Source organism: Saccopteryx bilineata, unplaced genomic scaffold (genome assembly GCF_036850765.1).
Source record: "Saccopteryx bilineata isolate mSacBil1 unplaced genomic scaffold, mSacBil1_pri_phased_curated manual_scaffold_23, whole genome shotgun sequence".
Classification (NCBI taxonomy): Eukaryota; Metazoa; Chordata; class Mammalia; order Chiroptera; family Emballonuridae; genus Saccopteryx; species Saccopteryx bilineata.
Window position 1 is genome coordinate 457,870 of NW_027095449.1, and position 13,490 is coordinate 471,359.

Sequence of the window (13,490 nt, forward strand, 5' to 3'; positions counted from 1 at the left end):
GATGTCTTAGGATGTAGACCAAGCCAAGATCCAAAATCATCTTGAACTTCTATTCAAAATTAAAATTTATTACTGTGTTCTTAAAAGAAGTATTAGAGATATTTTTTAAATAAAAGAGATTCCAGCCTTGCATATATATGAAAAATATATAGTAAAATTTATTGTAGTAACAATAAACAAACAATACAAGTGGCAGGGGCAGCAGTGTGCGGAGGGCCCGGCTGGCAGTAACTGACCAATGTATGGGATGATGGAGGTGTGGTGACAAGTTAGTTTCACAAGAAAAGGGGAAAAAGTGTTATTCAGTAAATTAGTTACAATGAGGTGGGTCCCAAGAATTTCTGCATTGTTCTCTTATCTGTTCAATCACTGTCTATTTGCTCCTTCTGACACGTCATTTAGTTGAGTGCTGAGTGATCAGATTTCCAGAGAAATGTTTGTTCTTTAATGCACAGATGATAGGGAACCATTTGAGTCCTTCTGTAAAAATGTAATTCAAAAAATATACATGCATCTAGAAAGAATGCTATCAGCAGCTCTACCTACAGATGACCTAATGCAAGCAACTGATTTCCCTAATTACATTGGGAAAATGATCAGTGTGAACCTAAAGACAAAGGTGAGGAGTCGAAGCCACAGGTGAAGATGACGTGGCAATCTATAAAGTATCCAGAGGAGAAAGAGCTACTGGGGATAAATAGAGAAAGCTCTGGGTCATCATGTTCTGCTCTGTCTGTCTGAGAAAGAGTTCAGAAGGTAGGGACCATCTATATGTTCTGCTTTGGAGTTTTACAAATTGAGAAGGTATAGCCTCCCCCTGTTAAATCAATCAAACGTCCACAAATTGCCAGGAGTGAAATTTACAATAATCCCTAGTCCTAAGGGCCTGAGAGACAGAAACAGAGAGCTCTGACTTAGGGGCATGAGTTACATGGGTTGCGAGCACCTGAAAATATGTAGGAAGTAGAGGCAGATTTTCATTTATATTGCTTGGACATAAACGAGGAAAAAAAGTTAGCAGCAATATTCAATATTTTCATGAGTAAGTCAACTATCCCCTTCTGACTTTCAACTTCCTTCCTGGCATTTTCCTGCCTTAAAACATAGCGTCTCTCGCTTTCCATCAGTTCTCTTTCCATTTCTGCCCTTCTCCTTTCCCGCTCCCTGCTATCCTCCACCTGTCTGATGGCCACCTCATACTCCTCTCTTAACCGCCTTTTCTTTCTCTCCAGCTCAGCTCTGTATTGCTCTTGGATCACTTGGATCTGTTTCTGAATCAAGGCCTCGGCCCTTTCATAATTCGGATTAGTGAAGAATGCTCCCCCGTTCTCCCTCACCGTGTGCTGGGCCAGTTCCAGCAGCTCTGCCCTCTGGGCCTCCTGCTCTGCCCCTGTCGCCTTATTGTTAAACACACAGTGACGACCCTGGAACTGTCCCACCAGGTTTTGAATGCATTCTGGAGCTTCCTTTAAATAATCACGGAACTCCATGCCTTCCAAGTCATCTTTCCGGGTGAATAAGAGAATCATGAACCTTCTAGAGTTGAGTTCAAACATCGAGAGCATCTTCTCTGTGGCATTATGTTCTTCCTCTGTGTACCGGCCCAGTGGGACGACCAGGAGCAGAACGTGAGGTCCTGGGGAGGTCAGGAGGATGCAACGAGCAATCTCTGCTTTTGTGTCAGCATCTGGTACCTCGGTGTCGAAAATGCCAGGCGTGTCCACGACAACGATTTCTCTCCCTTTCCACATGCTCGTCCCTTTCTTACAGACCTTAGTGATGGATTTTGCTGCAAAGCTCGAACAGAACTCTTTCTTTCCAAGGATGCTGTTTCCCGTGGCGCTTTTACCAGCTCCAGTCTTGCCCACTAACACAAGCCTCAGTTGTGAATCTCTGCAGTCTTGGGTTTCAAGCCCTGGAACATCAGGAAAGAGAAGTCACAGTGTGAAGACTGATCTCCAACTGTTTCCTCTGCAAGGCTTCTGCCCACCCAGGCCTTCTCTGTTGCCTGTGAGGATTCTGTCCCCTGAGCAACCTCTGCCCTCACAGGACGTCCATAGAACCCTTCGGCCTGACCTCCCTCCTGCAGGACTTGGGGAAGCCCCTGGCCACTATGCAGGAGTCCCTTGGGCAGCTCACTCTGACCTCTGGAAGTTAAGTGCCCAGAAAGGAGGGTGGAAACCAGTTTCCATGAGGACTCTGCTGCTTCCATAGCTGCTCCTCGTCAGCTAACGCAGCAGGTAATGCACATCTGGCTTTGGGACATCACAGTGGAATATCCACTACTACCCCTTCATTTATATTAAAAAAATTTATTTTCTTCTTCCCATTAAGAAGCTAGTTGGGTGGGTGACTGAAATCATTCCACCCTCACAGGGGAGAAAATGCCACATGGGCAGAAAGACCAAGGGTTCCTTTATATGTCACTTATGCCAACATCTCGTCAGGGACTGTGACCCACATAGAACAAAATACTTGTCTTTTAAAGTTACAACCTGAGCACAGAAATCTAGTGGAATCTTTACATTTTAAATTAAGATATTGAAGACTTATAGCCAGAAAGTTTTGGCAGTCCTCTGATGTTACTATGAAATTCCTTGATACCTAAATAATAATAGTAACAACAATAACAGCAGCTGCAGCTCACACAGATTAGCATCAGTATAATTATACTTTCTTAGTTTCACCTGGTTAAGGGTATCTACTTCCTAGGAGACTTGAAGTAATAACTGAACAGCAAGCACAGCCTATCAACTGAAATGATGTTTTCAGAATAACCGTGTCTTCTGTGAAACACCACATCAGCTATGTGGCTCTTTCCATATGTGCAGTCAGCCAGTTCTCTGCTATCTCTTTAATGTGTCTGTAAGGTTGAATTATTCTGGAATTGTTAAGCACCAACTGGGACCATGGAAGACAACTGACAAGAACACCGGAGAGCCTGTTTCTCTGAGAAGGAAGACCCTGTCCTCACAGCCTTTGAATAAGACTAGATTCTCAAAACCACCCATCTCTGCTTGGAGACCACGCATACATTATCACACTGCCAATACTATAGACATGATTATAAACTCTATTTCATTTTTCAGAGATGTCATCCGCATTCACCCAGTTCCTGAGACAAATAGTCTAAGATCTTCCTTGTTCCCATTGTGTCCTTACTTTCCAGATGCAACCCATCGACAAGTTCTCCTGGCTCCGTCCATGAATCTGACTGCTCTGCCCAGTTTGAAGACCACCATACTCATCCAAGCGACCATCACCACCAGAGCCTTAGCAGTCACCTACCTGGTCTCTCTATTGCCACTGTGCCCTCCTCTGTCTCTTCTGTACATTGAATGATTTTTTAAAAACCATATCAATCAAACAGATGAGATATTTTGCAGAACCCACCATTCTGGATACCACAAAATCAGTGTTCATGCTCCATTTCCCACATGCTTTATGGGGGATGATGATCTAGGGATAAGCAAAACTGTCCCAAAGGCCCCGTTTCCTACTTGTGATAGCCAGAATCCTGGGATGAGTGTGGTAAATGTGTAGAAGCCGAGAATGCTGGACACAAGATGCTCAAGATTAGGGGGGAAAGGTGTAGGAGGGTTTCAGATTATTATGTAGTTAGCCTCACAGTAGAGACACCTCCCCCCAAGGCAGTACTGAGTGCATTAGAGAGAGAGTAAGAAAATCATGAGAGGTGAAACAAAACGTCACCAAAGCCAGCTCCCACGGAGCAACAATCTGCCAATGCATCTTGGCATCAATGCAATATGCCATATAGTCACATGATTACACGTATGCGTTTGGCTCTTATGTGGCAGGCTGCAGGTATGGCCGTGAAATGGTTGATGCTTTAGGCTACTAATGTGTGGTGTGGTTTGCCAAACAAGAAGAAGTTCAGCTGATGTTATTGATTTCTATAGACAATGGTGTAAAGGGAGGGTTATGTGAGAACTTTAGTGAGCCGGTGTGTTGAGTTTGTTGGTTATCCAGAGGCCACCAGGAGCAGGGAAATTAGGGACGTGAATGAAGAAGCATTGCTCTCACATTCCTCCTTCCCCAGCCTCCCTTAGGATGAATGGAGGGGCAGAGAAACAACCAGACAGGGTACAGCTGGCCCTGCTGTTGTGTCCACATCGCAGGAAGTGGGAAATAAGAAATGTCATCAAGCCTGGGCTCCATCAGGATATTTTAGTCTCTCTTCCTGGTTGCTGTTATGCTATGACAGGAAACACAGTGTAGATGGTCAGAGAAGAGAAAGAGTGGGGTCAGTTGTTGGGCAAATGAGTTTATAAAATCTGTATTTTCTGGTTTGCTCACTTTTATTGTTAAAAATGAAATTGCCCACGTGAATTGCCATCACCCAGGTGATACAGCTAACTGCCTTTCTGCTTGGGAAGGGGCTTGGTTATGCTAATGTGTGCTGAAGATTTTTGAAGAAAAGTTTTAAAAGGAGGAGCTAGGAGGTCATTTTAGAAGAGAACACGGGGTTGCACAGGAGGCACGATGGAGGGAGCTGAAGGGCAACAGAGGTGAGAGGTTTTGTGAGCTGCACTGAAGAGGTGGGGGCCTTTGATTCTAGGATAAACTCGGAAAAGGTTCTCCTGGTTGTGGAACCAGAGAATGTGAGAATGTGTTTTGGTGCCCGTGTGTTTCTTTTTACTCGCCGGCTGAGTGCGAGGCTAGAATAAAAGGAAAATGGCCACCATATCAAGGCTCCATTGTTTCAATACCATCTATCCGAATTAAATGTGAACCTACATGTGCCCGGTGTCTGTGATGGCCGTGACTACTGACTTAACATCAGTGAAGAGAAATAAGAAATGGGTTGAAAATATTTTGTTCTTGCTCAGATGGGGACTGGCAGACAGGAATGGAGCACCTTCTGCTAGGTCCTCTCCATTCAGCCTAGCCTGGGGACCCTGATTACCCTCTCACCATGTCTGGTCCTGGGTTCACTGAGGTTGAAACTCATCTTGTGGAATTGAGCTGCCTCTGTAGTTTCAATTCCTGTAGATAGAAAACGTAAATCGTTTTAGGGAAATGGAGAGTAACTGGAAACCAAAACCTCATGTAGCCGACATTTCTCTCTTTCCCATAAAATTGCTATTTCATTTCTCCTGCCCTATTTCCCAACACGTCTCTCAACCTCCCATCATCAGTCTCCTTTTCACACACTGGTTTATGTCTACACAGAATAAAAGCTTCAATTGCTTCCTCTGCTCTGGTTCTGGACGCCCTTCCCCCTCTGTTCAGTGCATTATTGCTCTGAATGCCATGTGTACGGAGTCAGGTGCGCAGACTCTCCTCAGAGCGCTGAACTTCTATATCCCATTCCACTTCTCCATTGGGCAGGTTCACTGGGCATCTCAAACAGAACTCAACCAAAATGGAACCCCTGACCACCCACCCTGGCTACAGCCAGTGCTGCCTCCAAATCACAGGGATGATTCCATCAGCATTTCAGTTGATAGCATCACTGCTCAGCCAGTGACTCCTGCAGAATTTGGGGTCATTTGCATCTTATCTTCCTTCACTTTCTCAGTCCACCACTGAGTCCTATGGATTCTCCCTCCACAAAACGCAACACCACCCAATCTCCCCCACCTTCATGCTAATCCAGGACACGGTCATTTGCTTGCCCTGTAACCAGCTCCTAACCAATCATCTCCTCTTCAGTATCTGTCCTGATGTATAATCAGATTTCTCTAAAAAAAATACAATTTGTTTATTTTTTTCTCCAACTCCCCTCCCCCCAACACCATCAGCACCAACTACCGAGCTGAGTTTGATCCCTTTTTCTTTGCTCCCATCGTGTTCCCAGATGGGAAAGCATGTCACAGCAGAAAGCTTGTCATCTGCTCTTTGTATGCTGTCCCTTTTGGCTGTGACCTCTGTGATAATAGGACCATCGATGTCTTATATTTCCCTTCTTTCTTAGGGAGAAGCAGAATACTAGAGAAACAGTGGTTCTCAGTAAATATATGTTCAATAAATTGATCAAAATCACTTTGATCTTGCTTCCTCTCTGATCTTTCTGTCTAGCATGCATCTGTGGAAGAGACAATCTTTTCCATATTCGTCAATGCTTAGTGTCATAGAGACAGGGTGTGACATGTTAAATACTGTGTCTCCTTTCAATCTACAAATATTGGGAAATGGGAAAAGCCGTTTATGAGCTCGTGTTGGAGCCGATGTTGCCTGGGACAGGATGAGAATGCTCATTGCTAAAAATCAGGCTCATTTGATAGGGAGCCATCAAACATAACCTTGAAACACTGTTAGAAAGACAGACACTCCTTTTGAAAGAAGAGATGTGTCTTTACTCCCTTAAGTATAAAGACTAGAAAACAGCTTCTTGTAAACTGGGAAGAAAAATCACCAAAAGTTTACAAATGAGCTTTGGCCACAAACTTGATGGTGGTGACTGGGGGGGGAGGAGACCCCATGGAGCTGAACCTATGCCTCCCAGCTTCCCGTGCTCTTCCACCACCAGCGGCTCTAGGGGCTGGTTCTGTCCACTCACACAGCTCCTTTTCTGCAAGCTTCATGTCTATGTGTATGTTCTACAAATGGTGAAAGGAACCACTAATGTGAACAAGCACCCTCTGAGCAGCAATCCCTAAGAGGGTTACTAATTTTAGGGCTCAGCCTTTAAAACAGATTACAACCTAGAATCAGCAGACTCAGGAAACAGAAAGCAATGAGAAATCTATGCTAAGGGCAAGTTGGCTCTAAGAGGTACAAAAGAAGCAGGGGAGAGGTCCTCTCTGCACCAAATCCCACATTTTCCTGCCTCTTGACAAACACACACGCACACAACTGCATATTGCTTTACCTGGAAGATCTGGGTACTGCTCCCGTCTCTAACTTCAAAGGCAATGCTAAGTGAGAATATTGAGGAGGAAGAAGAGGAAAGAGAAAGTGAGGGAGGAGCTATTCATACCTGTTCGTGTAAGAGACCTGCCCACTTTACCATCTGAGGTCACTTTCAGTGTTTTCATGACCTGCTCCCTGGCTCACTGCTGGTGGAAGCCAGACTTGGTGTGTGGCTTTTCCCCTTTCACACATACCTAGGTCAGGCCAAGGCAGCCACAGACTGTGGATTGCTTTGTAGTTTCAAACAGGTAACCCAGGGTCAGTCACAGGCAGTGCCACATTGACCTGCACCAGGGTCACACCCTAAAGGCCCCAGAAACAATATACATGGTGGAGGACTTCAGACCCTATCAGAGAATGACCTCATTAACTCCACAAGCAACACATTCAAAGAGAGATCTCAGCAGGCACCAGTGCCTGCTGGGGCAAAGTCTGTTTTGTGGGGTCAGCACTCACACAGCAGCTCTCACACTGTGGTCAGGAATAATCCTCATAGTCAGACAGTCAACCTGAGTGAGGGTCAGCTGAACCCGTAGGTGGGCCAACAGCAATCAAGACTCAACTGCCACAGGAGGGTCACATACTCTACACATTGAACATTTCTGGAACACCTAAGCTTAGCTAGGAGATAATGGAGACTGCCCCTAACCCCACAAGTCACCTACTATGTAATGTCACCATTCCAAGTATGGGAGACATGGCAGATATGCCCAATACACAGACTCAAATACAGAGAGATGGACAAATAAACATGTCCCCAATGAAAGGCAAGAGAAATCCCTAAGAAAAACTAAATAAAATGAGGTTATGCCATCTAGCAGATACAGGGTCAAAAATAAAAATGGTTCTAATGATATTCAAAAACTTAATGAGAATTTAAACAAAGAGATAGCAAGCATATTAAAGAACAATGAAATCATGGAAAAGAACCAGAACACACCAGATGGAATGAAGACCAGATTAGGTGTAACAGAGTATTGAATCAATGACTTAGAAGAAAAGAGAACAGAAAACTACCAATCAGAGAAGTAAAAAAATATATATGTTTAAAAAAGAGGATAGTTTAAAGGACCTCTAGTACAATATGAAACATAATATCCGCTTCTGAGGGTACCAGAAAGAGAAGAGAGAGCAAGAGTTTGAGAACCTAGTTGAAAAAAATAATAACTGAAAACTTTCTCACCTGATGAAGAAAAAAGACACACATGTAGGAAGTTCAAAGAGTCCAAAACAAGATGATCCCAAAGAGACCATCATCAAGACATGTCATTAAAATGGATAAAAGTTAGAAACAAAGAGAGAATCTTAAAAGCAGCAAGAGAAATACAGTTATCTACAAGTCAGCTCCCATAAGACTGTCAGCTGATTTCTCAATAGTAATTTTCTAAGACAGAAGAGATTGGCATGCGATATTCAGTTATGAAAAGCAAGGACCAACAACCAAAATTACACTACTCAGCAAAGCAATCATTTAAAATTGAAGGAGAGGCCTGACCTGTGGTGGCGCAGTGGATAAAGCATCGACCTGGAAATGCTGAGGTCGCCGGTTCAAAACCCTGGGCTTGCCTGGTCAAGGCACATATGGGAGTTGATGCTTCCTGATCCGCCCCCCTTCTCTCTCTCTCTCCTTTCTAAAATGAATAAAAAATAAAAAATAAATTTAAAAAATCATATTTAAAAAAAATAAATAAATAAAATTGAAGGAGAGATAAAGAGCCTCGTAGAAAAGACATTCCTGAAGGAGTTCATCACCAGGAAACCAATATTACTAGAAATCTTAAAGGGACTTCTTTAAGAAGAAGAAGAAATAAAAAAGTGGAGAAACATCATTATGAATTTTAAAATGGCAATAAACATGCACTTATCAATAACCACTTTAAATATAAATGGAGTAAGTTATCTGATCAATAGACATAGGGTAACTGAATGGATAAGCAAGAAAGACTGACATATACACTGTCTACAAATGACTCACTTCAGAATGTAAAACATGCATATATTAAAGGAAATGGATAAGAAGCTATTTTATGCAAATAGAAATGAAAAAAGCTGGCATTGTATACTTATAGTAGATAAAATAGATTTAAAAAAAAGGCTATGAAAAGAGACAAAGAAGAACATGATATAGTGATAATGGGATCAATCCAACAAGAGGATGTAATGATATATATCATTTCTGCACTCAACATAGGAGGATCTAAATATTTAAAGCAAATATTAATGGACATAAAGGAGAGATTGAAAACGTGGTCATAGTAGGGGATTTTAACACCCCACTGACATCAATAAATTGTTCTTTCAGACAGAAAATCAACAAGGAAACAGCGACCTTAATTGACACACTAGACCAGATTAATTTAATTGATGTTTTCAGAGTATTTCATCCCAAAACAACAGAACACAAATTCTTTTCAAAAGCACAGAGACATTTTCTAGGATAGCCCACATTTTAGAAAACAAAAATATGTTAACAAATAAAGACTGAAATTATATCAAGTATCTTCTTTGACTGCAATAGTATAAAAGTAGAAACAAAGTACAAGGAAAAAATCCAGAAAAACACACAAACACGTGGAGGCTAAATAACAAGCTATTAAGCAATGAATGGGTTAACAATGAAATCAAGGAAATCAAAAATACCTTGATGCAAATTAAAATGAAAACACGACAATACAAAATCTATGTGACACAGCAAAAGAAATCCAGAGAGGAAAATTTATATCATTACAGGCCAACCTCAAAAAACAAAGAAAAAAAATCTCAAATAAACAATCGAATCTTACACATAAAGAAACTAGAAAATGAAAAACACATAAACTGCAAGTGAGTAGAATGAAAGAAATAATAAAGATCATGGAGGAAATAAATGAAATAGAGTCCAGAATAAAATTCTAAAGCTCAATGACACCAAGAGCTGGTTCTTTGAAAAGATAAACAAGATTGTTAAACCTCTAAAAAAACTCATCTAGAAAAAAAGAGAGGACCCAAATAAACAAAATCAGAACTGAAAATGGAGAATTAATACTGAATACAGATTAATACAAAAATTATTTTTAAATACTACAAACAATTATGTGTCAAAATATTGGACAATCTGGAAGAAATCAATAAATTCATAGAAACATGCAATCTTCCAAAACTGAATCAAGAAGAAACAAAATCTAAACAGACTGATGACAACTTTAAAAAATCAAAGCAGTAATAAAATAATAAAATGCCAACAACAAAAGTCTTACTCTGGATGGATTTACAGGTGAATTTTACCAAATATCCAAAGAAGAATGAACACCTGATAACACTATTCCAAAAACCACAAGAGGAGAGATTTCCAAGCTCATTTTATAAAGTTAGCATTATCCTTATTTCAAACCCAGAAAGAGACACTTCAACAAAAGAAAACTATAGGCTGATATCCCTGATGAACATACTTGCAAAAGTCCTCTACAAAATACTAGCAAACCAAATTCAACAATACAGTCAAAAGATCATACACCGTAATCAAGTGGGATCTATTCCTGGGATGCAATATTTGCAAATCAACTAACAATGTTATACCACATACACAAAATAAAGGATAAAAGTTATATAATCATATCAATAGATGTAGAAAAAGTATCTATTGATTTTGACAAAATCCAGCACACAGTTCTGATAAACACTCTTAAAGTGAGAATAGAGAAAACATAGCTCAACATCATAAAGCTTGTATTTGAAAACCCCACAGTTAACATCACATACAATACAAAAAACTAAAATCAGCCCTGGCTGGTTGGCTCAGTGGTAGAGCATCAGCCCATCATGTGGAAGTCCCGGGTTTGATTCCCAGCCAGGGCAAACAGAAGTAGTGCCCATCTACTTCTCCACTCTTCCTGCCTCTTTCCTCTTTGTCTCTCTCTTCCCCTACTGCAGCCAAGGCTCCATTGGAGCAAAATTGGCCTGGGTGCTGAGGATGGCTCCATGGCCTCTGCCTCACCCACTAGAATGGCTCCGGCTGCAATGGAGCAATGCCCCACAGGGGCCGAGCATTGACCCCTGGTGGGTATGCCAGGTGGATCCCAGTCAGGTGCATGTTAGAGTCTGTCTGTCTGCTTCTCCCCGCTTCTCATTTCAGAAAAAAACAACAAAAAACTAAAAGCATTTCCCTTAACATCCAGAACAAGACATAGATAACTACTTTCAACACTGTTATTCAAGATAGTACAAAAAGTCCTTACCACAGCCATCAGAGAAGAAGAAGAAAAAGACATCCAAATGAAAGGAAGAAGTAGAACTGTCATTATTTGTAGATGATGTATAATTTATCTACAGAACCCTAAGAGTTCACCAAAAAACTACTAAAACTGATAAATGAATCAAATAAATAGCAAGATACAAAATAAAAATTCAGAAATCAGTTGCATTTTTATACACCAATATTGAACTATCAGAAAGGGAAACTAGGAAAACAATCTCTTTTATAACTGCCTCTAAAAAAATCCCAAGGAATAAATTTAACCAAGCAGGTAAAAGACCTGTACTCAGAAATTTATAAGACATTGAAGACTGAAATTAAAGAAGATACAAATCAATGGAAGCATATATCCTACTCATAGATAAAAAAATTAACATTAAAATGCTCATCCTAACCAAAGCAATGTATAGATTCAATGCAATTTCTATTATAGAACTAGAATAAATAATTCAATAATGTATATAAAATCACAAAAGACTTTGAATAGCAACAGCAATCTTAAGAAAGAAGGAAAAAGTTGCAGGATACCTATCACACTAACTTATATTAAACTATACTGTAAGACTATAGTAAACAAAACAACATGGTAATGGCATAAAAATAGACATAGGTCAATGAAACAAAATAGTCTAGAATTAACCCATGTCTATATGGTCAATTGATATTTGATGAAGGAGGCCAGACCATACAATGGGGTTAAAACAGTTTATTCAACAAATGGCTTTGGAAAATTGAACAGATACATGCAAAAATAAATAAGTAAACATAGTCCACCTTCTTACACCATATACAAGTATTACCACCTGTGCAACTTCTGGGCTCATGGGGCTGAGCATAGCAAGGGCCTGGAGCAGTGTTGAGGAAGGAGGGGCAGGCCCCCTCTTCTCTGAGAATGAAGAAACAAAAAGAATATAAGGGAAAGGAGCCAGCAGGGGTAACCAAGTCAGCCAGTGATCAATTCACTATATCCCATAGTTACAATACACAGCAAGAATAGCAGCATCTGTATGTAACTATGGTCGGTGATCTAGAAACTCCTCCCCCCTTGTTTACCCCACTGAAACTTTCCCTCCCCTCTCTTTGAGTCCTGGGAAACCTTAAACAAAGAGATCACGTGCCCATTGCTTAGATACTGTAAAGGTAAATAACCTGTAAGAAAATCAACTTCGAGGAGCCTGTGTTTTGGAGCTACATCTCCACGTACTCCACTGGCTTTAATAAATCTTACTTCTTTCATCAAGTTGTCTGGGCGTTTTTGTCCTCCTTTGATTCCTGCAATATGTATGGTGCATGGGCTGAAAACCAAGGAAGAAAAATGCCCACAATTGGAAGACTTCAGCCACCCCATTGGGGAGCCCCCAGGCCACCCTGCAGACACACCTGCTGAGCATATGCCCTGATTTCCGCATGCCTGTGGACTCTTCTGTAGGATGGAGGGGGGGGATCCCTTTCACAGGTCCTAGCAAGGACCAGACAAGGAAAGAAAATGAAACGAGGGCTCATAAGAGCAACAGTAAGGAAAACCAGGCAAGGGAAGCTAGCTAGGGTCCTGCCCTACTGTGCAGAAGGGAGGCCTGATCACCCTCCAGAGACTCACTAATCGCCCTCCATAGGTTAGGAGCAGCTACCGTGCAGTCTTCACAGGTGTGAAGAGTGGTCCCCACAGGAGTGGTGACTCGTCACCCTCCACAGGTGTGTGGGAGGTTGTGTGGAGTGAATGAGACGGACAACAGGGCAGGGTTTTGACTCTCTCCCACAGGGCTGAAGCCAGAGTTGGGTCAAGAACTGTGGTTTCACAGGGAACCTCATACAGCTAAGAGGCCGAATTGCATGCTGATGGTTTATATCAGCCTGCCATAAGCCATGAGGGACTGCCATTCTTGCGATTGGAATGGCCGGTGACGGAATAAAACAAGTGGCGTCCCCTCCAAGTTTTCCCCTCCCCTTCCCCCATTCCTTCTTGTGACGTGACAGTTGTCTGTCATGGGGGATATGGGAGGTTCACATGGAAAACCCACTCCTTTAGCGACGATGGTCAAGAATTTTAAGAAAGGGTTCTCAGGGAATTATAAGGTTACTATGTTCCCGGGAAAACTGAGGACCTTGTGTGAACTGAAATAACCTGCTTTTAGGGTGGGGTGGCCACAGGAGAAGGAAGTTTGCACAGGCCCATTGTGCAGAAAGTGTAACAGATAGTCACTAGGGATCTAGGCCAGCCCGACCAGTTTCCCTACATACACACTTGGCTTATACTAGTTATGCACCCACCCACTTGACTTAGATGTCAGGCTTCTACAGTATTGGTAGCTAAGGCAGGAAAGCATTCCACCAGACCCAGAGAGCCAATGCAGCAGCCCAAGCCAGAAATTTTAACCCATAGTGA

General features: G+C 41.8%; 1 protein-coding gene across 1 annotated transcript; it reads right to left on the bottom strand.

Moving 5' to 3' along the window:
- Positions 1 to 668: 668 nt before the first annotated feature.
- On the bottom strand, positions 669 to 4,972 carry LOC136318255 (GTPase IMAP family member 4-like). Its single transcript, XM_066250645.1, has 2 exons — positions 4,936 to 4,972; positions 669 to 1,915 (listed from the first exon to the last, which is right to left on the bottom strand). Exons 1-2 carry the CDS (start codon positions 4,970 to 4,972, stop codon positions 978 to 980), a joined length of 975 nt encoding a protein of 324 aa, XP_066106742.1. The 3' UTR covers positions 669 to 977.
- Positions 4,973 to 13,490: the final 8,518 nt, after the last annotated feature.

Bases quoted from the DNA above. Each gene is read 5' to 3' on its own strand.
- LOC136318255 (XM_066250645.1), bottom strand. From the start codon at position 4,972: ATGAGTTTCAACCTCAGTGAACCCAGGACCAGACATG. The intron at 1,916-4,935 runs GTGAGAGGGTAA...CTGATGTTCCAG, and splicing joins TGAACCCAGGACCAGACATG to GGCTTGAAACCCAAGACTGC.